Raw genomic sequence first — 27,493 nt, 5'->3', positions numbered from 1 at the left:
CCACTGGACGAGCACTAACAGTACTTCCTGATGAAGAGACCAATACTGGACCAGACAGAGGTAATGAAAATGATGAAACTGTGTGTTGAGGGTATGGTAACAGTTACAGAAACCCTGAAGAAACTGGAACTGGAGAGTCGTCGACAAAACGAACAGATTCAGAAACTAGAACAGACTGGAACAGGCGTGACCCCAAGTGAGATTGATCAATCACAATCACATGATGATCACAAGACTAGGTCATGGAGATGCTACAATTGTGGACTCGAAGGCCACATCGCACGCGAGTGTTCTGAGCCCAAGAAAGCCCCCATTCGCTGCTACAATTGCAAGGAAGAAGGCCATAAGTCAAATAAATGTCCAAAACCCAAACAAAACACAAAAGAAAGATCTCAGGACCAATCAAGGTCTGCCCAATCAAGAAAGCAAGTCAAGAATGAAAATCGATGTGTCATGGTACAAACGCGCAGAGGACATTTGGTTGGAGATCCAGAAGAAGAGGAAATGTTTGTAGAAGGTATAACTTGCTGTTTGGTCGATACAGGTTCACAGGTTACAACCATTTGCAAGAACTTTTATGATCAGCACTTGTCAAAACTGCCAATCCGGGCCATAGAAGAACAATTAACTGTGACAGGAGCCAATGGACAGCCAGTGCCTTTCCTTGGGTTTATTGAAGTGCGAATGTCATTCCCTAGACATGTCTTTGGAGATACACAAGAAAGTATCATTCCAGCGTTGGTGGTGGGAAATGATGATTATAACAGAGAGGTACCAGTGACAATTTGTTGGGTCTATACAAAGCTAAGCCATATACTGGAGGAAAAGGGAAAGCACGTTATATGCGCATTTCAGCCGTGATGCAGAAAGCTTTTCAAAGACTGGATGATCGTGACAAGTTTGTTGGCGTTCGAGGTGACATTGGTAATGTGCATGCTATGACAAAACATCCTGTTCAAATGGAACCACAGCATGCTATGATTATGTGGGGTCGTACTAAAAAGGGTCCGCCTGGTGATCAATTTGTTGTGGCCGTAGAACCTCGTCCAATGAAGACTGGCGGTGTTGTGATTAAACCAACAACAGCAGTGTTGAAGTGTATGCAAGGCAAATCTCGAGTGCCAGTCTGTCTCCATAATACGTCCTAGAGACGAATCACAATCAGACCCGGACAGTTGTTAGCAAGGGCATATGCAGTCACATGGATTGGAAAACCTGATGAACTGGATTCAGAATTGCAAAAACAACTACAGAACCAATCACCAGTGACGCTGCGAGCAACCAGAAGGATATCAATCCATCCCGGGGTTGAGTTTGATATGTCAGAATCACCCATAACAGAAACACAAATGCAGCAGGTTCATCAGCTACTGGAAAACAAATCATCTGTCTTTTCTAGACATGACAATGATTTGGGACATTGTACAGAAGAACAACATCACATTAGGTTGATGAGCAATGAACCGATCAGAGAGCGACACCGGAGGATTCCACCTGGAATGTATGAGGAAGCTCGACAGGTCTTGCGTGGTATGTTAGAGAGTAATGTGATCAGAGAATCACATAGCCCTTGGGCTGCACCAGTTGTTCTTGTCCGCAAACGTGACAATAAGCTGAGATTGTGCATCGATTATCGAAAGTTAAATGAGAGAACAATCAGAGATTCTTATCTGCTCCCTCGTATCGAAGAGAGTTTGGATGTGCTTCATGGTGCTCGATGGTTTTCATCCATTGACCTAAAGGCGGGGTACTGGCAATTGGATATGGCACCCGAAGATATTGAAAAGACGGCATTTGTAACCCCACTAGGACATTATGAGTGTCTGCGTATGAGTATGGGATTGACTGGTAGCCCTGCCACTTTCCAAAGGTGTATGGAGATGTGTTTGGGGGACTTAAATTTCAACATTTGTTTGGTATATCTTGACGATATAATTGTGTTTAGCAAGACCTTTGATGAACATCTGAAAAGATTGAAGATGGTACTTGACAGATTGGAAGAGAAGGGGCTTAAGATTAAAGCTAGTAAATGTCAGTTGTTGCAACAACAGGTTAAGTATTTGGGCCATATAGTTTCAGAAGATGGGGTTGGCACAGACCCAGAGAAGACAAGAGCGCTCAAGGAATGGAGAATACCTACAAATGTTAGGGAAGTCCGTAGGTTTCTTGGTTTTTCTGGGTATTTTCAACGTTTTGTAAAAGGGTATGCTGGAATTGTCAAACCGCTCACTGACTTAACTGCTGGGTTGCCGACAAGAAGACGAAGGAGTAGTAAGAAAGCCCAGAAGGTTAAGCTGCCGGAATTTGTGTGGACTGAAGCCTGTCAAACAGCTTTTGATACCATAATTGACAAGTTAACTAGTGCCCCAATCCTGGCCTATGCGGATTACACTCAGCCTTTCGAGTTGCATACAGATGCTAGCTTTATAGGGTTGGGGGCTGTGTTGTACCAGGGACATGGTAAAGACAAGAAGGTGATCATGTATGCTAGTTGTGCACTATCGCGCAGTGAGCAAAATTATCCTGCTCATAAGCTTGAATTTTTGGCCTTAAAATGGGCAGTTACTCAAAAGATGCACGATTATTTGTATGGGAATGAGTTTGTTGTCTTAACAGACAACAACCCCCTTACATATGTAAACACCACTGCCAAATTGGACGCCACTGGACATAGGTGGTTGGCTGCCTTGAGTGCATATAATTTCAAGTTGGTTTATAGATCTGGTAAAAAGAACGGAGATGCTGATGGCCTCTCAAGGATGCCTCACGCTGTTGACCAGGGTGTTACTGAAGAGACTAGAGGGGAAGTACAGATGTCAGCTGGGGACATGCAGGCATTTTGCCAAGCTCACAAAGTTGCTAGTAATCCATGGGTTGAGGCTATGAGCCACGCCATAACTGCTCTGCCTGAATGTCTGGATGAACCTCCAATATGGCCTGAGAAGCATGCATTGCCTCCAGTGACTATGCAGGAATGGAAATTCTTGCAGGAACGCGATCCTGAGATAGAAAGATTAAGGTGGTATGCAAAACAAAATGAAGCACCGCGCCCGGAAACCACCAAACATGAGACACCGTCTGTCAGAAAAGGACTGCGGGAATGGAAACATCTATGTTTTCGATGGAACGTATTGCATCGTACCAGACTAGATAAAGATGGTAACACTTATTACCAACTGGTTGTACCTTCGGAATACCGTGGTGTAGCATTAAAGGGAACACATGATGATGTTGGCCACCTAGGTAAAGACAGGGTGTTGGAATTATTGCAATCAAGGTTTTATTGGCCAGATATGTATCGTGATGTGCAACAAAAGATAGAAACCTGTCCAAGATGTAATGCACGAAAACTACACACTGAACAACAAGTCAAAGCCCCGTTAGTAAATATCAAAACCACACAACCACTGGAGTTGGTATGTATTGATTATCTTTCCATAGAAGACTATAAGAAAGGTGGTGCTAATAGTGTTCTTGTTATAACAGATCACTTTACCCGATATGCTGTTGCTATTGTGACTACTTCTCAGAAGGCCAAACAGACAGCTGATCATTTGTTGAATCACTTTCTAGTTCATTATGGCTTTCCGGAAAAGTTGCATTCAGATCAGGGCAGGGAGTTTGAATCTAAATTAATCAAGCGTCTATGTCAACATGTTGGTGTACAGAAGACGAGAAGCTCTCCCTACCACCCACAGGGCAACGGGAAATGTGAACGGTTTAATCGCACCTTGTTAGACATGTTGGGCACTCTTCCTCCAGAGAAGAAGGCTGATTGGAAGAAGTATGTCGCACCACTTGTACATGCGTACAATTGCACTGAGAATAGTAGCACTGGGTATACTTCTTATTTCCTTATGTATGGAAGGCAACCAAGGTTACCAATTGACATTTACTTAGGTTTACAACCAGAAAAAACAATTACAAGTAGCTACAGTGAATACGCTGACAAATTGAGGGAAAGATTAGCCACAGCATATGAGTTAGCTAGCGCTAAGTCCACACAAAAGGCTGCACAGAACAAGAAAAGATATGATCGCGGAGCTAAGGATGCTGTCCTTAGACCTGGTGACAGAGTGTTGGTTAAGAATGTTAGTGTGCGTGGAAAACATAAAATCGCGGATCGCTGGGATCCTCAACCTTACGGGTAGAGAGGAGACTCAATCCCGATGTACCTGTATATGTGGTTGTATCAGAAGGACGTGGCGGGAGGACACTTCACCGCAACTTATTGTTGCCATGTAGTACACTGCCAATTCCATATCTGGCCCATCAAAGAGAAATTCCTCGGGTACAACATCCACAAAGGGCAACAATGCCAGACACTGTTGATATGGTTGAGGATGACTCACATTCAGTCTCTGACTCTGATGAAGAAGATGATGGGATATTTGTTGCAGAACCGATCGTACATGGAACTCATCCTGTGACGGTAACCCATTCTGAACCTCTACAGGTGGAAGACGTATTGAGTATAGAATCTTCTGAAAAAGCCCACGGAAGCAAGAATTCATTATTGGAAATTTCTAGTCCTGTTATAGATGACTCGTCTGACGTTCCTTCTAGGGGGGAAACCTTGAGTCTTGATTCCCCCTTGGCCATAGATGAGTCAGTGTCTCCAAATCAGCAGGAGGACACTGAAGCATCAGAAGGAGATGTATCTGCCAGTAATGTAGGTGACAAAGAAACAGTTGATAGAAGTGAACGGTCAGCTGACACACCAGAAAACTTCAGTAGAAATCCGGAAGTGAATGAGGATGAAATTACAGAAGAAAACCTGATAGAAAGTGATCAGAGTAGTAATGAAGCAATTTGCGAAGAAACTGATATGCCAAGAAGATCAACACGAACTCGGAGACCCCCACTCCGTTATGGGTATGATCAATACTGTTTTGCAAAGAAGGTTTCACTGAATAGAGACCAGGAGATATCAAGTGCGATCATAACCTTAATCAGGAATAAGAATGAAGAGAAAATGAACAAGATTAGCTGCAATGCATAACTCGTGCAGCTCACCAATTACCTTCTATACTGTATCCAGATGAAATTGGAAATGGTACCAGGGATTGCGCAACACTGATTAGAAACACATTGCTTATCTTGTGGAAGTGAATATTTGTACCTTCTTTCCAGTGTTGAATTGGTTACAGATGACTAGAATATATGATCTTGTTTTTCAATAAACTATACATGACTAAGTATTTAGGGTACAAAACACCTGTCTCAACCTTGACAGACGTATGTTATGAAATGGGATTTGAATGAATTTGTTGAAGGATTGTATGTTGGGTTGTATGACTATAATCAGTGGAGTGTATCAGTATACGATAGGTGTGTGAGAGTACTAACGGGGACAGTTGTCGTTCCCTTCTTTTCTTCTTATTGTTGCAGGAGATGCTACATGAGCTGCCTTGTTGTGAACTCATACTGGACAAGACCGTCTATTGTAACTTGGCATCTATGTGGCAACAGTCGCTGGCATCCCGCTTTGGTGCAAGTGGTGTGGCTGCTGGGTCAGAGCTTAATGTGACACAATATTTCATGTGAACTGGAACTGTGAGGTACTTGGTTTACCCCACAGCGAAGGTGACACATGTAAGGGTGGTACTGTTTTGATGAACTATTTGTATTGTTATCCAATGGTCACACATGTGTATGTGGTGTTACGGCTGAGGCAGCCTTCTCTGTGGCAGGGGAAAGATGTAGACTATAAAAAGTAGTGTTATTTTTGTGTATTGTGTTCGATGCATTTGAATAGTTACAGAAGCGCTATGAAAACAAATGGCGCCCAATATCAGTCGTTAGTGGCGTACTTTTCATTAACTGCCATTTCCGGTGAAAGTGGATCACTGTTGTATGCATCCGCCAACAGATTTTGTATCATTCAACTATAAGTTAATTGGTACCTTGGTATTGTTTATTTGAAATTAAACCCTAATATCTGGTTTAGCTATAGAAAGACGTTTTAGTGCTTGCTTCGAATTAATATGTACAATTCATGGGTGGACTATTTGTGCCAACTTACTGTTGCGCCTTGATCAGTATACAAGTTTCTCGTGGAAAATTGAAATGCGTCCGAAGTGAAAAATCTGATGTCTACCTGTACTTTATTTGAAATGTCTATATGAAAAGTGCCTGTGGTGGTTCAAGACAACTGAATTGTATCAGATGAACACTTAGTGAAAGGTTTGGTTCCTGTCTGGGGAAAGAAACCCTCAGCAGAACGAACGTTCGCCGACTCTGAAGTTAGCGGGTTGCCGCGTCGGAAAATTCCAAGATGGCAACACACCAGTGATGTAATTATCCAAGGACTGACAACTCGGTGGCAAATAGGGAGCCAGCAGCAGCGGTGGTCAATCGTATGTATCAATAAAACTTCTGTTCTATGAAGTCACATTGAAGTGCATCGAACATTGCATCCATTGATAGCGGCAGTATGATAACGCCCATATCAATTTTATTCACATACTGATTTAACTTTGGGTGGTCGCTATTCGTTGATTCTGTGAAACCCACGTCATCTATTATGCTCATCGGCAGTGTTGTCGAACTATATATTACAACTTACAAGGAGAAGCTTGATATACATCTGTGACCTTATTATCACGCTGACTACCGTTAAAGATTATTGCTGAGCAATACTGTGGGCGTATTATTGTCACTGCATTGTTGACTTATGAGTAGAGCTTAGTGTGAATGATGTAAGCGTATTATTGTCACGCTACTGTTAAATATTACTGTTAGCAGTTACGGTGTATTGTCACACTACTGTTGAATATTACTGTTAGCAGTTACGGTGTATTGTCACACTATTGTTAAATATTACTGTTAGCAGTTACGGTGTATTGTCACACTACTGTTAAATATTACTGTTAGCAGTTACGGTGTATTGTCACACTACTGTTAAATATTACTGTTAGCAGTTACGGTGTATTGTCACACTACTGTTAAATATTACTGTTAGCAGTTACGGTGGATTGTCACACTACTGTTAAATATTACTGTTAGCAGTTACGGTGTATTGTCACACTACTGTTAAATATTACTGTTAGCAGTTACGGTGTATTGTCACACTACTGTTAAATATTACTGTTAGCAGTTACGGTGTATTGTCACACTACTGTTAAATATTACTGTTAGCAGTTACGGTGTATTGTCACACTATTGTTAAATATTATTGTTAGCATTTATGATGTATTATCGTTACACTACTGTTGAACATTACTGTAAGGGATTATGGTGCATTGCTTAGCCTTACTTGTAAGGATTACTGTGCATGATAATTATTGCATTACTGTTAGTACATTATTATTAGAACTTTGTTAATCAGAGATTGTTACACATTGTAAGGAACTACATAATTGTTAACTTTTACTGTTGACTTACTGATTCACTTTCACTGTAATGATCAGTAATATAGTGTAGTTGTTAGGGATTATTAGTAGGTATCCAGGATTTATTCGTGCACGTGCATTAGTTAGGGAGTTTAATCTTTTGGATATATCAAGTTATGACACTTAATGAGAGGAGTGTAACTTCATTTATTGAGTATTGAATAGAAGTTCATGTTGTCTTTAAACAGATACCTGTGTTAGTGTGTTTGTTGTTCTCCCCTAAGACTATTACTTGTACTGCGTAGGTATACCAACTACGAATTCCGCGAGCCCAGTGGAAATTGCGTGGTCAACTAGTTCGGAAACTGTATTTATTTTGTGTATGGACTCGTGCCGGGTGAGTCCAGGCTACACTAGCTAAAAATGGTATACTCTGAAGCTGCCATATATATTCAGGTAGGCGTTCTTCGCTGAGATTAAAGAAAAAAAAAAGATTTAGAATGATACGATTAAAATGCGTATTGCAATACCTTATTCTAAGTCTATATAATGTGTTTAGTTAAATTCGTACAATACTTGTCTGAGCATATGTGCATGTACTGTCAATTATGTTCATAATACAGGAGAATAAGTTCTTTATATTTTCATTGCTCTAACTGTCTGATTATGATTGTTGACTGTTGATCGTTGTACATTTCACTCTCAGCTGGGTGTTTCGGTTCTTTTTGTACTTCGTTGCTAGCCTCTATTAGACATGACTGCTCTGTATATGTAGCGTTTTAGGTTGCTAATGATAAACCTAGCACTAGTAGTTTCTGTTGTCTTTCAAGTTGTGGTGAATATAGTTAAACTCACATATATTGTGTACCGATGCATTGTGTGATGCATTGTGTCGAAGGTTTGATTTTTAGTCTTGGGAGAACGCTAGAAGAGAACATCTTGCTGGTGGGTTACATCTGAGTTGTGTGCGTAGTGCTTTATATTTGGTACCACATGTATCTAGTGGAGTCCCTTTGTCAATGTCAGTTGAGCCAATGTGAAACATAATATTTTGTGGGTCTTTGAATTTTGAGTTTTGGATAAAAGTAGCTGCATCTTTTTTCCCCTTTCCATCCAGTGGTTAAATACACTTTTGCTTGCTTTATGGAAATTATCGGATTCGGGAATCAATATGTTTGATAACTTAATCACCAATCATAACCGTGTTGTTTGCTAGTTCCCTTTGTTTGGCTTGGTCTGTCTGGGTAACTGCTATGATTCCCATCATTTTCATTAGTGTAGCTTGTTGATGGTTTTACTTTTACTGATGTGGTCTCTTCTATTTGCGGCTTCTTTTTTGTGATATATGCAGTTGTTCAGTTGTTTGTGGTACTTGGATGGTGTCACATGATTTTAATCCTGGTTGACAAGTTTATGTACCGAGTGTCCATAAATACATCGTGGGAAAACTTCTTTCAACGGTAATATTAGTTACCAGTGGTCTGCAGGATCCTTCATCATTTTGCCCTTTGTCAGAATCGTCTATGGTGTTGATGCCGCCATCTTAGACTTGTTGTTTATTTTGAGTTGTGATCGCACTGGACTCGCTAGCATCGTCATCGTGCAATGAAATTAAATCGTTGCTCAGTTGTTGAACGTTTCGTTTCATAGCATTTCGTTTCATGATGTTTTGTTTCAATATTCATCGACCACCCATTTGCTGATAAACTTGCCTTGAATAAATATAATCCCAGATGAATAATAGAAGCAGACGTTAACTTGTTTACTATTCGTATGCGTACCAATGTATTACATAAAGAGATATCAACACACCTGTGGCAGGGAAGGAAATATACCGGTAATGAGCACATTAAATCACAACAAAACAATATATAATGCTCCATCACTGTAAGTTGTGCAAACCTCCCCTCTGATTGGTTATTGATTACATAGTTAGATTCCTTTGTTTCACCTGTTTGACCTGTGGTGAACTCTGGGCTAGGCAGGATATTGTCTTCAGTTCAGCATGTGCTTCTGAAGAGTGAAGACGTCTCTGTGTCTGCTCTGAATTGCCCTGCCACATTGGGTTTTCTGAAACTTGCTAGGTTTGCTAACATTTGTACACCGGTCCGGGAAGGTGCCACTAAACGAGGTAAGGAAGGTTTTCTTTTCATTGTTGGCTTCATCAGCATGAAATTATTGGCAGTGATTTGTTACAAGTTTGAGTACTCGTATGAACTCGATTTTATCACTCTTACTTTGGGTTATTATTGCAAGTCTGTAAATGTTAGTATTCGTTAGTATTCGTTAAGACTTATTTCTTGAAAATTGTTTTGTTATTTATACTATTTGCCACCCATTTTTTGTGCCCAAACACATTGCGTACATGTGGTCAGCTGCACGTTTAATAAAGCACATGGTATGCAATGTGTGCTTTGGCTGGTCAAAATGGTTGACAAATATTTCAGTTAGCATTGTTACTTATTGTTACATATTTTATTTGCCGTATATTTATTGGTTGTATCGCTCGACTTTCTGCACATATTAAGAGAAATGTATATTTAATTTACTGTACATTTTATGATGAGAATTGTTTGATTTACTTCGAATATTATAGTTTCCCTATTTTGTTTTGTATATTTTAGAACCATATTCTGGAGATGTACTAACTTGTTTTGATTCCGTAACGATTGACCATATGGAATAAATATACGATATGACCAGAGTACGCGTTTCTAGTTGGTGGCGTAAGACTGTAATACCTGTGGGAGCTTGTGATGCCTACATAGTTCTCGTTTAACCTTCGCTGAAGATCATAATTTTGTGTTGCCTTCATACCTTGTACATACTGGTAATACTGCGGTCAGTCAAGTGAATATCGTGCTGTGAATGTCATATCCTAGATCATAAACCCGTGCAAGACAGGGAAATGAGTCTGAATCAAGGATATTCGCAAAATAGGGACACGTTAATCGACCTGGACCGAGCCAGTATGCAACTTGATAAGATACATCGTTTGAAGAAATCAACAGCTTCATATGGCGGTCATCTTACCAGAGTCTACACTGAGATAGACAGTATGATGTCCACAAAAGCAGCATACCAAGAAGTAAGCAAGAAAAGATGTGCTCTTGAGCAAATATTCAACTCGTATAAAAAAACTTGTCGTGAATATATGCAGTGTCTACCTCCAATGGCAAGAGGTGCTGTCGAAAGTGAATACGAGGTTGAGCTTGAAAGAAAGGAGTATTTTGATCAGAGACACAGAGAATGGGTATTCCAAACAATGGAGTCTCCTGGCCCAAAGGAAAGGATTGACGACCAAATGGAAGACGCATTGGAACATGGATTTCTCTTGGAAATGCCAACTCTAACCACAGAACCAAATGCGTCGGTAGATTCTCACACTTCATCTTGGCCTCAACTCCCACAAGAAAACAAGACAAATCCATGGGATACTGGCAAGAAAGAATTTTTGGATGTGGATATTGAGGATGGTAGAATAGGTTCTAACTCCAATACAAAGACGAGTCGTGTGTCTAGGGAAGCAAGGAGGAAACTCGCTTTAGCCCGGTGTGAGTTGGACCAACTCAAAGTTGAAAAACAGATAAAGCAACGCATAAAAGTGTTGCAGCTTCGAGAAGAAACAGAAAAACGTCTGCTTCTGATACGTCAAGAGAGGGAGCAGCAGGAAGCAGAAATGGAAATTATGCAAGCTCAAAATCGGGTGAAACAAGCCAAGGTAGAAGTAGACTTTATAGATGAAGAAATTGAATCTGACCAGAAGTCTGATATACTCCCTGGTTTGCAGAGGCAAACCCAACAAGAAATGATGAGCAATTATTTCCAATCGTATATACCGTCGTGTAGTCCAGCCAATAGTCAATTCAGGACTACAGGGGCGTCAAGTCCACAACATACAAGCTTTGTTGATAATGCACATGGTACCAGCAAACAATATCGTGATGACAGAGGAGGGCCTATAGGGAAGCAGATGACCACTAAGAAGTCGGGTAATGGTGCTGCTTTCTCTGAAACGTTCCAATTACAGAAACTGTTAGAAAGTCAACAGAAGACAATGGAATGCATTGTGCAGAATCAGCTGGAGACTACCAAAGCATTAGCCATTAACTTGAGTCTACCAAAACACGAGTTTCATACCTTCGATGGTGACCCAGTCGCATATCCAACCTTTATCAAAAACTTTGAGGTGAACATAGAACAATTAGTCAAGGATGATACTGTCAAACTATCATATCTTATCCAACACTGTACTGGTGCAGCTAAGGAAGCAATCAGAAGCTGTGTAATTCTCCCTCCAGAGCGAGGATATACAGAAGCCCGGAAGATCCTTTCTACAAGCTTTGGTCAGAAACACGTCATAGTGCATGCTACAATTGACAAAGTGGTGAAAGGCCCTCGGATAAAGGCATATGAAGTGGATAAGCTTCAGAAATTGGCTCGTGATATGAAGAATTGCCACCTCAGTTCTGAGCAAATGAATTTCCATGCTGACATCAATTCAATGGATACCCTGGAAAAGGTGGTTAGGCGGTTACCATCATACTTGCAATCAGATTGGGCCAAGCAAGCTGGCAAGTTGATCAGTGTGGGCACTGAACCTGAATTCCTGCACCTTACCCACTTTCTGGAGAACAGATCAGCAATTGCAAATACAAGATTTGGTAAATTGGTAGGATCTAAGCCTGATGGAGAAAAAGATTCAAATGCCAGATCAAGACAAAAGCCAAGTAAAGCTACTACATTGGCTACACATGTAGCTGACACGCCTCCCATAAATCTTCCTTCCAAGTTTGCCTCCAATGATGTTGGTGCTGATGATACTTCCATGATCGAAGTTAATGGCAGGAGAGGTTGTCTGTTTTGCAGTGGTAGCCATGCATTTGAACATTGTCGAAAATTTACGTTCAAACCGTTCCAAGAGAGAAAAGACTTCATCAGGGAACACAGGCTCTGTGACTGTTGCCTAGAAGCAAGACCTCCTCACTTGGCTAGGAATTGTAGAAGTGGCCGTATTTGCCCTATCATAGGCTGTGGTAAAAGACATCATCCTTTGCTTCATCCTGCAACATCAGACTCAGCATATCAAACATCTGCAACTCCCAAGACATTCAGCAACAGTAATCTGAAAGCTCCCGCCACAGCTCAAAATGAGAGACATAGTAATGTCATTGGAAGCAAGGCGCAATGTAGTGCTACACAAACCAATCAACCACGCATAAGTTTGCAGGTGATTCCTGTTCGTGTCAGTGGGGTAGATGGAGGCCAAGAGATTGAAACCTATGCATTTCTCGACAGTGGTTCTGATTCGTCTATCTGCCTTTACAGCCTTGCTGATAAATTAGGCATTACAGGTAAACCTGTCAATTACACATTGTCCACACTGAATGCAGAGAGGCAGATTAATGGTCATGAATTACAGATGGATGTAAGAGGTCTAAATTTGGTCAATGGTGTGCGACTGGATAAAGTTTGGACAACGGATAGATTACCGATAGCAGCTGACAGTATTCCGACCAAGTTGGATATAAAAGGATGGTCTCACCTGAATGATATAGAATTGCCAGAGATAGAAGTTAAAGACGTTACTCTCCTCATTGGGAACGATGTCCCCGAGGCACATTGGGTTCTTGAGGAGCGTCGTGGTGAAAGGAAGCAACCATATGGTATTCGAACACTACTTGGTTGGACATTCATTGGACCAATGGGCAGAAAGAAGCGTGGAGGTAACAGCATCAATTTTATTAATGTTGACCAAGTCTTGGACTCTGATTCCCCAATTCAGTGTCTCGAACCTATAACTTCTCAGCTTCATCGCATGTACAATGCAGATTTCACAGAGTCCTTGTTTGATACCAAGGCATGTATGTCGCTGGAAGATAGAAGAGCAAAGGCGATCATGGACAGTTCAGTTTGTCTGATTGAGGGTCACTACCAGCTGGCTCTTCCTTGGCGATATGATGATCCCTGCTTACCCAACAACAAATGGTCTGCTCTAAAGAGGTTGAAGCTACTGAAGAGGCGTCTATTGAAAGATCCTGCACTTATGAAGAAATATAAAGACACATTGGATGGTTACATCTCCCAGGGTCATGCAAGAAGAATGCCCAATGTGGATTCATCAGCAACGAAGTCTGGCTCTACTTGGTATTTACCTCATCATCCAGTAATCCACTCGAATAAACCAGAGAAGGTGAGAGTTGTTTTTGACTGCGCTGCCAAATACCAAGGCACATCTCTTAATGATCAGCTTCTGCAAGGTCCTGATCTAAATAATACCCTTGTGGGAGTACTTCTTCAATTTCGAAAAGAGCCAGTTGCCATTGTTGCTGACATCAAGCAAATGTTCCATCAAGTTAAGGTGAAGAAGACGGACTGCGATGCACTAAGATTCTTATGGTGGCCGGAAGGAGATTTATCTAAAGATCCAGCCGATCATCAAATGTTGGTGCATCCATTTGGTGCCACATCTTCACCAAGCTGTGCAGCATATGCTCTGAAGAGAACTGCAGATGACAACAGAAGTAATTATGACACTCATATTGTGGATACTGTTTATAGAAACTTCTACGTCGATGATTGTCTGAAGTCTGTTGCTAGTGTTGAAGAAGCCAAGGAACTGGTGAAACTGTTGCCTGAAATGTTAGCTAAAGGAGGTTTTCATCTAACAAAATGGATATCCAACTGTCGGGAAATCTTAGCACTGATCCCAGAAGCTGAGCGTGCTTCTTCAGTGATGAATCTAGATATGGAGAACTTGCCGATTGACAGAGCTCTTGGCATCCAATGGGATGTTGAAAAGGATGCCTTTAACTTCAGAATTGGCGACAGACTGAAAGAAGAGACACGCAGGGAGATGTTATCATTCGTGGCTTCAGTCTACGACCCACTTGGATTCGCTGCCCCCTTAGTTTTACCGGCAAAACGAATCTTACAAGAATTATGTCGTGTTGGATATGGATGGGATGAAAAGGTACCAGAAGATCAACTGTCGAATTGGAGAGAATGGAGGAAAAAACTACCTGCTTTGATGACACTAGCTATACCTAGATGCTACAAACCATCTGGTTTCAGTCAAATACAAACAGTGGAACTCCATAATTTCTCTGATGCCTCCTTAGGAGGTTATGGGGTTGCATCTTACCTGCGGCTGATAGATACAAATGGTACAATTCATTGCAGTTTGCTGATGGGAAAGTCCAGGGTCGCTCCGCTCAAAGCCATGACAGTACCGAGGCTTGAACTAACAGCAGCTACAGTTGCAGTTAAGGTCAGCAGACAAATTCAAGATGAAATTCAACTCCCAATCCAGAGAACCCTATTTTGGACAGATTCAACAATAGTCATCCAATATATTCGCAACAAGGCAACACGATTCCAAACCTTTGTCTCTAACCGCCTCCAGATTATTCACGATGCTTCATCTCCATCACAATGGTACCATGTCAGTTCAGAGTTCAATCCAGCAGACCATGCATCACGAGGAATAAAATTGAATGGTTCTAATGAGGCAGCAATAACCACATGGTTCCATGGTGCAGCATTTCTATGGCAACCTGAATCAGAATGGCCAGGCCAACCTACTGACCTACCAGAAATTGATTGTGACGACAAAGTGCTGAGAAGGAAGGTCCAAGCAACAACCATTACCCAGTGCAATACAATGGGTACAGATGTTTGGAGTCGTTTGCTCCATCAATACTCCTCTTGGTATAAATTACAAGTGAGTGTTGCATGGCTCATCCGGTTTAAGATGTACTTGAGAAGATCTGCCTTATTGAAAATAGGCCCGTTAACAGTTCATGAACTTTCCATTGCTACCACTGACATTTGCAGAATTGTCCAACGAAGTTCATTTCCAAGAGAGTTTGCTTCATCGCAAAAGATTCTGAGTGAGAAACCCGATTCTGAAGGTTATGTCAGTCCACTGCGAAAGTTAAACCCTAAATTAGAAAATGGAGTCCTACACGTCGGAGGACGACTAGTGAACGCACCCATTAGTCAGCAAGCTAGACATCCAATTATATTACCTCGCAATCATCATGTGACTGAGTTGATCGTTCAACATTACCATGAACAACAAGGACATATTGGCCCAAACCAAGTGTTGTCAGAGATACGACAGAAGTTCTGGATTGTTCATGGACTAGCTACTGTAAAGCGTGTGATTGGTAGGTGTATTAAGTGTCGTCGATGGAATGCACAACCCGGGAATCAAAAAATGGCTCCACTTCCTGCAGCTAGAGTGACACCAGGTGAGCCACCATTCTCCCATGTCGGGATAGATTATTTTGGACCACTGTATGTTAAGTACAGAAGAGGTACCATTAAACGATATGGATGCGTGTTCACCTGCCTGGCCATTCGGGCTGTTCATATCGAAGTGGCCCATGATTTATCCACAGATTCCTTTATACAATCTGTGTGGAGATTTATTAGTCGGCGTGGACCACCTACACATCTCTACAGTGATAATGGTACCAATTTCCGGGGAGCCGAGACTGAGCTGAAACAGATGCTTGCTAAATGGAACCAAGCTTTTATTAACGGTAAACTTAGCAGAAGAAATATTCAATGGCATTTTAATCCACCAGCAGCAAGTCATGCAGGTGGAGTCTGGGAACGGATGATTCATTCGATAAGAAAGATTCTTCGATCTTTATTAGGGAACAGGTTAGTGGATGATGAAACGCTACTCACTTTCACTACAGAAGTGGAGAAGATTCTTAATAATCGACCACTAACACATTTATCTGATGATCCAGATGATCTTGAACCACTCACACCAAACCATTTACTTTTGCTACGCCCAAATCCTTGTACGTCGGTGAGTGAAATCATAGAAGAAAATGGTCATCACAGAAGAAGAACCGAAACTCAACATCTTGCAACTGAGTTTTGGAAACGGTGGGTACGTGAGTACTTGCCAACTCTACAAGAAAGGCAGAAATGGTGCAGGCCGAAAAGGAACCTATCCATTGGTGATTTGGTACTTGTTGTCAATGAAAATATTCCTCGAGGTGAATGGCCTTTGGGAAAAGTCGAACAGACCTTTGCTGATCGATTTGGTACAACTCGTCATGTTCTTGTGAAGACTTCCACTGGATGTTTACGGAGAGATGTGCGCAAGCTCTGTTTATTGGAAGGCAACATGGATCACAAGACTGTGATGGAAAGACAAGATGGAGTAACTAGAGCAGCAGAGATCGGTGCAGAAGACACCAAGGAAATACATGAACAAGTAGATGGATGTGATCATTCGATGCCACGTCGTAGTAAAAGACTACATCACAAGAAGAAAATAGAACAATGAACCTTTGTTGAACAGAACAATGATTTTTTTCTTTTCATGTACATGATTCATTTAGTTGTCGGTTCTGCAACTTTAAATTTAGAAAGGCTCCTCGTGACGTGCGCCTTTCGGGGGCGGTGTGTAAGTTGTGCAAACCTCCCCTCTGATTGGTTATTGATTACATAGTTAGATTCCTTTGTTTCACCTGTTTGACCTGTGGTGAACTCTGGGCTAGGCAGGCTATTGTCTTCAGTTCAGCATGTGCTTCTGAAGAGTGAAGACGTCTCTGTGTCTGCTCTGAATTGCCCTGCCACATTGGGTTTTCTGAAACTTGCTAGGTTTGCTAACATTTGTACACCGGTCCGGGAAGGTGCCACTAAACGAGGTAAGGAAGGTTTTCTTTTCATTGTTGGCTTCATCAGCATGAAATTATTGGCAGTGATTTGTTACAAGTTTGAGTACTCGTATGAACTCGATTTTATCACTCTTACTTTGGGTTATTATTGCAAGTCTGTAAATGTTAGTATTCGTTAGTATTCGTTAAGACTTATTTCTTGAAAATTGTTTTGTTATTTATACTATTTGCCACCCATTTTTTGTGCCCAAACACATTGCGTACATGTGGTCAGCTGCACGTTTAATAAAGCACATGGTATGCAATGTGTGCTTTGGCTGGTCAAAATGGTTGACAAATATTTCAGTTAGCATTGTTACTTATTGTTACATATTTTATTTGCCGTATATTTATTGGTTGTATCGCTCGACTTTCTGCACATATTAAGAGAAATGTATATTTAATTTACTGTACATTTTATGATGAGAATTGTTTGATTTACTTCGAATATTATAGTTTCCCTATTTTGTTTTGTATATTTTAGAACCATATTCTGGAGATGTACTAACTTGTTTTGATTCCGTAACGATTGACCATATGGAATAAATATACGATATGACCAGAGTACGCGTTTCTAGTTGGTGGCGTAAGACTGTAATACCTGTGGGAGCTTGTGATGCCTACAATCACTTTACTAAATAAGTAATACAGGTCGCTAGTCACTTGAACCAGCAAGAAATGGCGATATACAGTAAATGAATGAAAGCAGAGACTTGATAGTTGTTGCAGGGAACATTCTCCGGCAAACAGCAATGTATAATGTCGCCTTCCTTCGTTCTTGACAGACTGCCGAAGTAGCTTCACTACAATTTAAATGTGTGCTCTATGTTCAAGGAGTGTTGGCAACAGCACTGCTATCTGCTGATACTAGTAGCGCCGGTACGACTGGAGTATTTTAAGCAGTGAGATTCAGTTGTTCCTGATGATCAGCAGGGATTACTGCACAGCACGTCTGCATATATATACCCCTGTATAGGGTACAGCTCACTACAGCATCACATGATATTACAGGATCAGTCAGGTCACCTTTCTGACTACTGGTTTTCACATATGTTAAATAACAACTGAATGAATGTATTCAAAGAAATGATTGGTTATCTCGAAGTAGCGGACAAATCTGTGTAATAGAGTATGCCAATTTTCGTAGTGGAATAAACTGCTTTTTATAAAAGCTCCGCTACCAATTTAAAATACAGGTCAAACGTTTTGTCATTGCCAACAACACTGGGTTCCGCTCATCCAAGGTATTTCACAATTACCATGTGACTGTCTGAGACATACCATTATGTCACGAGTTCTAGTGACAACACAGCCCAGTAACTGTACTCCAGTCTAAAAATATACATATACAATGGGCTTTTGCTAAGTATCGAAACACGTGTGTTATTCATTCATACATTCTGTTTTCTGAAAGGACTTTTCACTTATAATGTATGTCACATTATATTGGGAAAATAGCCAGAGTATGTTGCTGACGAATGTATGAAAAAGTAACGACAACTTTGAGACGAAGACATCGTCGCAGCCATCCAATACGACAATCGCAATGAAATATTAACAGAAAGTCATAAAAACAGCATTGGACACTTTTTGAACTTTAATATTAATTTTAATAAAATAATAGTTCAAGTCGGAAAAGTGTGTTTGGAGGGATTGTTACGACCAGATACTCTCAATATAACTTCGACGAAGGTCGTTCGAATCGCCATCTTGGTATCACATGACCAAATTCACATTACGAACACATATATACACATAAAAGAGGAAAGTTCTCGAATAATGTCGAAATAAGCTGCATAAATTGCTACAAGGTTCACAGGCGCATAAATGATGACAATTTAAAATCGGGAAAAGACACCAACGATGTTATGACGTCATTGGTTTCACTCCACAAGCAAAACGCACGCTGTTATCAGCCATCGAGGGATTAACACCTTAGAACAAAGGCGTTTCCCAGCCGCTTGTTGAGGAATTATATATATACACACGCGCATGTTTCTTGCCATTGATAAGTGGAACATTCCATTCTGTAAAGCAGCAAAGCAATTGGCAGGAAAGGTAATTAGTAATTAGTATTTTCCTGTGGTATATCGGGTATTTTAGACCGGCTTGCAAAACTGCATAAATTAAACCTACCTCTCATCCAGTAACAATCGTGCATTACCAGGCGTGACGCACTATAAAATACTGTTTCACTCAGTATTGATATACTGTATATTATAGCTGACGTTATGGAGACCCAGTATAAGTTCATCGTAGTGTTGGTGATAGCAACGGTCGGATGTTTTATCGTCACACTGAACAATCATCAAAATGATTTAACTTATGAATATCGGTAAGTATAATTATGTCCAAATAAGGACACTAACTCTCTAACACAAATTGCTCTCATGTATTATATTAATTATAGCTAAACTCAGAACAGCGTTTGTATGTCCGCTTTCTATTGTTATATGTTTGTTCTCTTATTGGTCTGTGTGCCAACATCGCGTGCACTACGCCCAACATTCAGGTCATGCAAATGGAATATGTATGTAATCATGGTCACTCATTGAATGGTCGTGCTGTAGTGTGACCGACCTTGTCCGCCGTTGTAAAATACTACTTTACGATTATAAAAGCCTAATTTGTTTTTTCCAATTATGATTACGATGGCAGTGTCATTTTCATATCCGTTATTTTGATATGTTTATCTTAATTGTCGACCAAAGACTGTAGTGAAAACAATATATTTCAAATCGACAATTGTGTTTCGCTGTCATGTATAATATAGCAAAACTTCTGAAAAACATAATCTTCATTGTTTGACTACTACAGATACTAGTTACTGAAGTGTTTCACCAGGCACGACTCATTGGAATAGTGTACTTTGACATTTGCTTACATTGTACAAAAGTACATCGTTGTTTAGCATAATTTAGTCATTCGGAATGATACCATACCCTGCATGCAACAGATGTGCGCAACATATTCAATTAATAGTGTACTAAAAATCCTCCTTTCACGTTAAGAACACCGCCTACTTTTAATAATTTTTTATAATACCAGTTATAAAAAAAAACAAAACATTTCCTAAATAAAATTAATAAATAAATAACTATAAGTTGGGGAAAATAACCTCTGAAGGGTCACTGCTTAAAACAAATAAAAATGTCTTCAATGACTTTTTAAATTTTTTTAAATAGTCGTTAACGGCTATTTCGATGAGGAGATAAATAACGGTTTTCTAAATTTGAATAACAATATTGGATTTAATGCCGACATGTGTTCATTAGGATCGAATATAATGAATTCAAAAAATGTATCATATGCTGGGGTAAAACATAGCTTTGAAGTCAAGGTTCTATATGAATAATAATTTACCTAATACAATTTTGGTTTGTAACAGGTATTCAAAGTCACCACGTGTCTTGACGGACGGAAACAAGAGCAGTGTTCGTGTGCTGGTTCTAGCTTCATACAGAAGTGGTTCGACATTCGTCTCAGAGCTCTTCAGGCAAAATGAGCATTTCTTTTCTTTGTTTGAACCGGGTTATGTTTTGGCGGCATGCTTGCCAAATAACGAGAAGAAGAAAACAATATTTTCAGTCAGGATAATAGAATTGCTTCGGGATATTTATACGTGTGCATTTAAATCGTTGTATGCACGCTGTTACGTTACCGCTGGATCTGGAGGATTTAGTGTCAAAAATGCAATGTCACGAACATCGGGACTTCAGGAAATTCATGTAGACGACGTCATTGAATACTGCAACAAACGTGAACATACTGCAGTGAAAACCATACGAGTGAAATATTTGAATGACGTAGTGCCTCTCATTCGCGACTCAGACGTAAACTTGAAAGTATTACACCTTATAAGGGACCCGAGAGGAAAGTTCTCTTCGATTCGGAAATTACACAAAGGTCAATTTACGTTAGAAAAAGTGATGGAGATGGTAAACCAATATTGCAATGTCTGGGCTAGAAATATAGCAGTCGGAAATGACGCAAGAACGTGGTTACAACATAAATATAAAACTATCAGATATGAAGATTTGTCGCAACATCCAATCACCACAGCAACAGAAATATATCAGTTTTTAGGACTGGAACTGCCAGATAATGTACGTAGTTGGCTGCACGATAATACTGCCCACACCAGTGACGGGACGTTTGGTACAAGTCGCAATTCTAATATTACATCAACAGCTTGGAGAAATAATCTTTCTTTTAACGAAGTACAACAGGTGCAGTCATTTGGGAGTTGTCAACAAATGATGAAATGGGCAGGTTACAAAATCGCTAATAGTCATGAAGAGATGATGAACCTGAATGTGAGTTTGGTTGTACCTAATATTCAATTAAACTGGACTAGTATAGGTACTAGCCCCGAATATACATATTCACACTCTGTCAAATCTAGATGGATCGGAATCATATAGATTAATGTAACACATATTTTCCGTGAAAATTTACGTTAAATCATGTAAAATATGCGGTGTTGACCATAACTGGGCTAAATGTGATTGTCCAATGTTAGGTTTATTTAAGGCACATTTGCAACCGTTTACATTATCCGTGCAAGACGTGTCAGCACGGAGCATGATAGAAATTGGTGTATTTGTTAGAACATGGTTTCGAGTAAACAATTTGTAACGCTCAATACTTTCATTTTTTCGAGTTACATTTTTTATCAAAGGCTTTGATTGAGTCTTCTAGTTTGTGATCCTTTCCTTCCTTGTAAAATGTCATTGTTTCATATATTTATTTTTCATTGTATCAACGAGATAAAATATAAACTAAATTGTATTTTTGTCTTCACGTTGGTGTGTCAGTACTTACGCGATATAGTTTATTTACAATCTTTTGCATACCGCTGCTGAATTCTAGTCAAATATATTATTAAGTTAATCCGGTGCTCATGTGTTCCATAATGCAGGTTGGCTATATAAAGTACTATAACAAGTGTGTGATTTACTTTTTCACATATCTGCACTGTTTAGCAGCGCACACAGTAATCATGGTAAACATTTTTCACAAATCTTTCAATTCTTATTATTTTAATTACGTCTCAGAGTTTAAATTTTCCTGCATTTATGTTACTCACTGTATTTTCATGTCACGTTGCTGGTATTAAATTCATCAAGGTTCTTTGCAAAATCAGTCAGTCAGTCACATGCAGATGTTCAGCGTTTCTCTTTGTTTGAATTCTGCCTCGGCAGGCTATTTTAATCAAATGTGCTGTTTGTTCAAACGCTCGATCATACATGCACTTCTGAGAACATATTTCAATGTCAGAATATTCTAGAATGTTTATTATACGTTATATGCTTTTGCCGAGAGTTTAATAAAGTTCGAGCTTGTGGCGGTGGCTTCGGCTATTAACGACCATTAGACTGAATTATCGTGTTGTGTATGTTTATCGGACCTATAGTTGACAACAACAGAACTATCACACTATTATAAAGAATTAGTGTCTGCAACTTCATCACAACGTACCTTGGTGAATTTTCTTGGTTGGGTCGTTGACTGTTTAGTTTAAAATGTTGTCTACGAATATTTGGCATAGTAGTTCCAGTCCCAACATCCCTTACAATTTTTGTCTGCAAAATTATCCATATTTTACTATATAGCTGGGGGGGGGTCTTACGCTGTGATTATAAATACTGTCGTACTATATCAAATTGGTTAAAACTTTTGAATAAAGACAAACGAAGACGAACTTACTACAAAAGCTACGAATTTCAATATGCTATATAGATTCAAAGGTTATATTATTATTGCAATATTATGGGTTTGGAGAAGTGTGATTGCAACAAGATGTGGATAATGTGTACGTGTTTTTTTAACGTTTTCAAACAACGCTGTGTAGATATTGACAGCCTAAACTCAGAGCCGCTTTTAATTAGTAGATTCCGCACATCTGCACGCTCGATCGAAGCTGAAACCGGGCGCTGTGACAACGTTCCGAAGACAAACAAAATGTGCCGTTTTCATATTTATTATTTCGTCTTCTACAGCGAACCAAATTATGCGACAGTGTTACATCATAGTTCGAGGTTTTATGGTACTGATGCTGAGTGTAAAATGTAACTCGACCGTTGCTACCACTAGCAGTACGATACACTTATACCGTGTTTCCATAGCGTTTATTACAACGTTCCATGCACCATACATCAATAAACAGTGATACAGTACAATTTATACGTAATATACACAACATATTACAACTACTATACAAGTATCATATTATCGTGTATTTGGTTTCAATGTAAAACATAATCGCACGCTGTTATGTACATCCAATAAATATAATAAAGCTTTGTGATATGTGACAGGATAATTATATCTATAGTTTTCATAGCATAGCTAAGATTTCTTCCAAATATCATGCACACAGTAACGTGGCCATAGACCAGTTTATATATTGTAACAAAATGTTGTATTGTAACTGAACTGAGACCTGATCGATAAAACGATCAATAGCGTACAATAGGTAATTCTAAAACAACGAAGCTGATCAGAGGAATTGCCCCGTATGTGAAGGGCCACTGCTTGCCCCATATGCGAAGGGCCACTGCTTGCCACATATGCGAAGGGCCACTGCTTGCCACATATGCGAAGGACCACTGCTTCCCACATATGCGAAGGACCACTGCTTCCCACATATGCGAAGGACCATTGCTTGCCCCATATGAGGGCATATGCGAAGGACCACTGCTTGCCCCATATGCGAAGGGCCACTGCTTGCCCCATACGCGAAGGGCCACTGCTTGCCCCATATGCGAAGGACCACTGCTTCCCACATATGCGAAGGACCACTGCTTACCCCATATGCGAAGGGCCACTGCTTAGACGAGTAATTTCCCATGCAAAAAAATCCCCCAAATTTAAACCCTGGGAGTTATTTATCCAAATTTACCACTTGGTGGCGCCCTTTACCAAGACAATTAGTTGTAGAATTGGCAACATACACACTCAGCATAACACCAAATTAGATGGTAGGCAATGCATATAAGCCTGATTATTAGATGCAGTACTGTAAAGTATAATGTCATCATTCACCACATACAAGTACATACCAACATTTGGCATGATTATGAATTATAGAATTATGACTATTAAAGTTTTAGCACTATATATAACCTATACTAGTATATAAAATATGTTTTTGAAATGCAGTCCCTCACCCCTTCGGATATTTTCGCCGATTTTTCGTCGCCGGAGCAATTCACGTCCCAAATTTTGATTCTCCGGGCGTCTCTAATAAATGCCCTATCTAACCGCTGGACTGTATTAGCTATATTATGAACAATTCATAGAAGATTGGGTGAAAATCGGTCGTTTTTGGCCTCAATCGGTCGTTTTGGTTCAGAAACGCAAGACTCGATTATCAAGAACGCAAGTCGCTCGGATCGGACGGTTTCTATTGTTTCGAGTCTGTTGTGTATCTAAAAAACATTATAACTTTGTTTTTTGATGAGTATAGAACATGCTCTGTTCCAATAAAGGATTTTGATATGCAAATCGAACAATTTTAATAGTTCCTTATTGTAACGTCTCCCATATAAATAGTCCTCTACTCCCCAGAATTTGACAATGGTACTAGCCCAGAATGGACTTCCTTATCCGCGCGTCTTTGATTGTAGCAATGTTTACGCCACTGTACGAAAATACGCACACTCGCGAATTTGACAACATTCACTTGAGCGTGTTATGATAGTGGGAATAGAAGCAAATAGATGGAAAGGCCAGTTACGTCACTCATGAAGATTGATGATTCGATTGCTGGCCGGGATAGATGTATTTTAGTGTTCATTTCTATGCAATATGTCTACACCTGCGATTCTCAATTTCGATGTGTAAAATCATATCGCTGCTGTGGACGGCGACGGCTGACAGCTTATTTTGGTTCTGTGGCTCTCTTGGCATGGGCAACTGATTTTAGGCTTCTGGTTTTTTTTAGCATTCTGACGTTTACTTGGTCGTATTTTGTATATACCACTCTGACAACAAGTAAGTAAACGGGCCAGGACATAGTCAACATGGGACTCTGAAGGCCCCGGAGAAAGCGTCATCGTACAACATAATTATGAACGAAATGAACATTACAATCTCATGCTTCCGAACAATTCGATATTTATGCTGGATAACAAAGTATACAAGTACTGTCTACGATATACTGTAAAATGGAAATAACATACCTATTTAACCGTTGTTGATTTTTGTAGAAAATTCCAAGAACACAAAATAAACAATCGACAAAACAAAAACACTACACAGTCACATCAGTAAGAAAAAGATACTGTGGAACTCATTGAAAATGTAAATACAAAATAAATGCCAAAGAATATAATATTTATTAATTTGCAGCCTCAAGTTCATAGTCTCTAATATTGCAAAACCGTTAGTTGTGAACTGAAATTTAAATCTCATCAGGATTTCCACATGAAGTTACACAGATAGAAAAAAATGCAATATTAAGACAAGAAAAAATAATGCTTTTTTGTCAAGTCTATATACTAAATTCTCTTATTTTTGTGGTAGTTTTGTAAGTGTACATGTATGCATTAAAATTAACAAAACCTAAAATCTAATCAAATGTAAAGTAAATAAAATTATCGAGTGATTTTGGATTTGTCTGGAAAAGTAGCCGAAATGCTGTGACATTGTCTAATTGGTGGTGGGAATTGCCAAGCCAGTTTATAAAACAAGCCGGTAGGCTGGTTGGAGATCCGCTCCCCTAAAAAAACAAGCAACATGTTTTCGGCTGTTGCCATGGTAGGACATGAACGTGAAGCTAACGTCGGTTTATAACTAAAACCGGGCCCCGTATACGGAGTTCGCAAAAAAACATTCAGTCTTTAGAAATCACGTTATTTTATTGCTAGGACGTATTCTGCTGTTAAATTTATTATTTCTAACTGTTTTGTGATAGTATTTTCTAGATTGAACGCAGCATTTACAGTTCATTCATAGTTCAAAGTTGCTTTGGGATTACGTTGATACAGTGTATCAATGGTGGCGCCGGTGATCTCTTGTCTGCCAAGTTTGAGGGAAATTGGCTAAGGCAAAAAAATCACAGAAGAATTAATACGTGAAATAACTGGCAATCACACACAAAAGTGATAAGTTTTAAGGGCAATCGTAGCGGAGCGGATCGCCAATAGTGAACACAAATTTTCGTAAATATTACTGACTACAAAAGACGCTCATCGCGAAGTGTCTTGTTATAGATACTGCATATAGATATCTGCATTTAGGCCGGAGGCCGGAGACCTGTGACGGGCAACCTTCAGTGGATATACCTGTCGATGAGAGGGAGAATAATCCACTATTATTTCCCTAATTATTACTGTGATATTCGTTTGTATTATTGTTTCAATATTATTCAATTGTGTTTCAGTGCTTTCTTACATTGTTATTGTGTTTAGATCGTCTTTATTACATGTTCAACTCGAAGAGAACTAGCACAAATAACGATAGTAGACGCCATTTCAAATGATATTCTCTTATTAGCCAATCATAGCTGATAGTACTATGAACCAATCAGCACAAAGCCGCTAAAATTTGTTACGGTGGCTGATCCTACCAAGGCTATAAAAGGCCTGAATACTTGTTTTAACGCGCGAGTACATGTAACCTTTTTTTCCATAATAACATGCAGTTTCTTCATATCGTTTATTTGTTTCCTGTTCCTTTGATCGACAGTCCCTTTGTTTTACGCGCCTTGAACTTTACGCTCGTTAGGGTTGAGATAAGTGTGAAGGGTCTAGATATAAAATACCCATATTACACATCCCTGATCAAATTAGATTCAAATCAACAGCATTTCTGATTAATTGGGGGAGGGGTACAAGCACTGTTCAATAATAAACTCAAAATGGGATTAGTTAGCAAACTATTCACACAAATTCTGAGAAAAGAGCAATAATTGTGAAATTGAAAGAGATGTAATACTTGGCTAATATACTGGCAAATCTCTTGTCAGTGGCAAGATACGCAACACAATTTTGAAAATTTATTTGAATATTTGGGATTTTGACCTCAATAAACTTTGAATAGGGTACATTAGTAATGACCGCACTAAAAATTGTCTGCCATAATGTGAAAATAAGACAAAAAAACCATAAAATGGGGTTAAGCATTTTTCTCAGAATTCCTAGAGCCATTGAAATTAGTGACATGAATAATTCATTGATGAATGAATGACATTTTTGGACCAGTTTTATAAAAAACATTTATATTTACAGATCAAATTAATAAAATTAGGGCAACAAATATGCCGAATTACAAATTTTCAAAATCTTCAACAAAGATATAAGAGTTTGACAGCAATGGGTCAAACGCATAGCAAAATATGACATTTCTGGATAAAAAATTACTCCATTGTGTCTAAATAGTTGAATACAAAGCAAGTGGTAAAATAAAAATAGATTCCCAGTTACTTTGCACTACACCTGCCAAATAAATGGAGCTGATCTCATGTGT

The 27,493-nt window shown here is 39.5% G+C and overlaps 2 protein-coding genes across 2 annotated transcripts; both read left to right on the top strand.

Moving 5' to 3' along the window:
• Positions 1 to 10,242: 10,242 nt before the first annotated feature.
• On the top strand, positions 10,243 to 16,647 carry LOC146738982 (uncharacterized). The gene has a single exon (XM_085504005.1). The coding sequence runs from the start codon at positions 10,243 to 10,245 to the stop codon at positions 16,645 to 16,647; it is 6,405 nt and encodes a 2,134-aa protein (XP_085360131.1).
• Positions 16,648 to 19,251: 2,604 nt separating this feature from the next.
• LOC146738981 (carbohydrate sulfotransferase 1-like) lies at positions 19,252 to 21,444 on the top strand. Its single transcript, XM_085504004.1, has 2 exons — positions 19,252 to 19,355; positions 20,409 to 21,444. Exons 1-2 carry the CDS (start codon positions 19,252 to 19,254, stop codon positions 21,442 to 21,444), a joined length of 1,140 nt encoding a protein of 379 aa, XP_085360130.1.
• The last annotated feature ends 6,049 nt before the right edge of the window (positions 21,445 to 27,493 follow it).

The sequence above is a fragment of the Saccoglossus kowalevskii genome, chromosome 9 (genome assembly GCF_978046115.1).
Source record: "Saccoglossus kowalevskii chromosome 9, keSacKowa6.1, whole genome shotgun sequence".
In the NCBI taxonomy this organism is placed as follows: Eukaryota; Metazoa; Hemichordata; class Enteropneusta; family Harrimaniidae; genus Saccoglossus; species Saccoglossus kowalevskii.
This window is presented reverse-complemented; position numbering and strand designations above follow the sequence as displayed.

Excerpts from the sequence above, each read along its gene's own strand:
- LOC146738982 (XM_085504005.1), top strand. The coding sequence starts at position 10,243 with ATGAGTCTGAATCAAGGATATTCGCAAAATAGGGACACGTTAATCGAC.
- LOC146738981 (XM_085504004.1), top strand. The coding sequence starts at position 19,252 with ATGGAGACCCAGTATAAGTTCATCGTAGTGTTGGTGATAGCAACGGTC. Across the intron at positions 19,356-20,408 it reads GATTTAACTTATGAATATCG|GTATTCAAAGTCACCACGTG; the intron begins GTAAGTATAATT and ends GGTTTGTAACAG.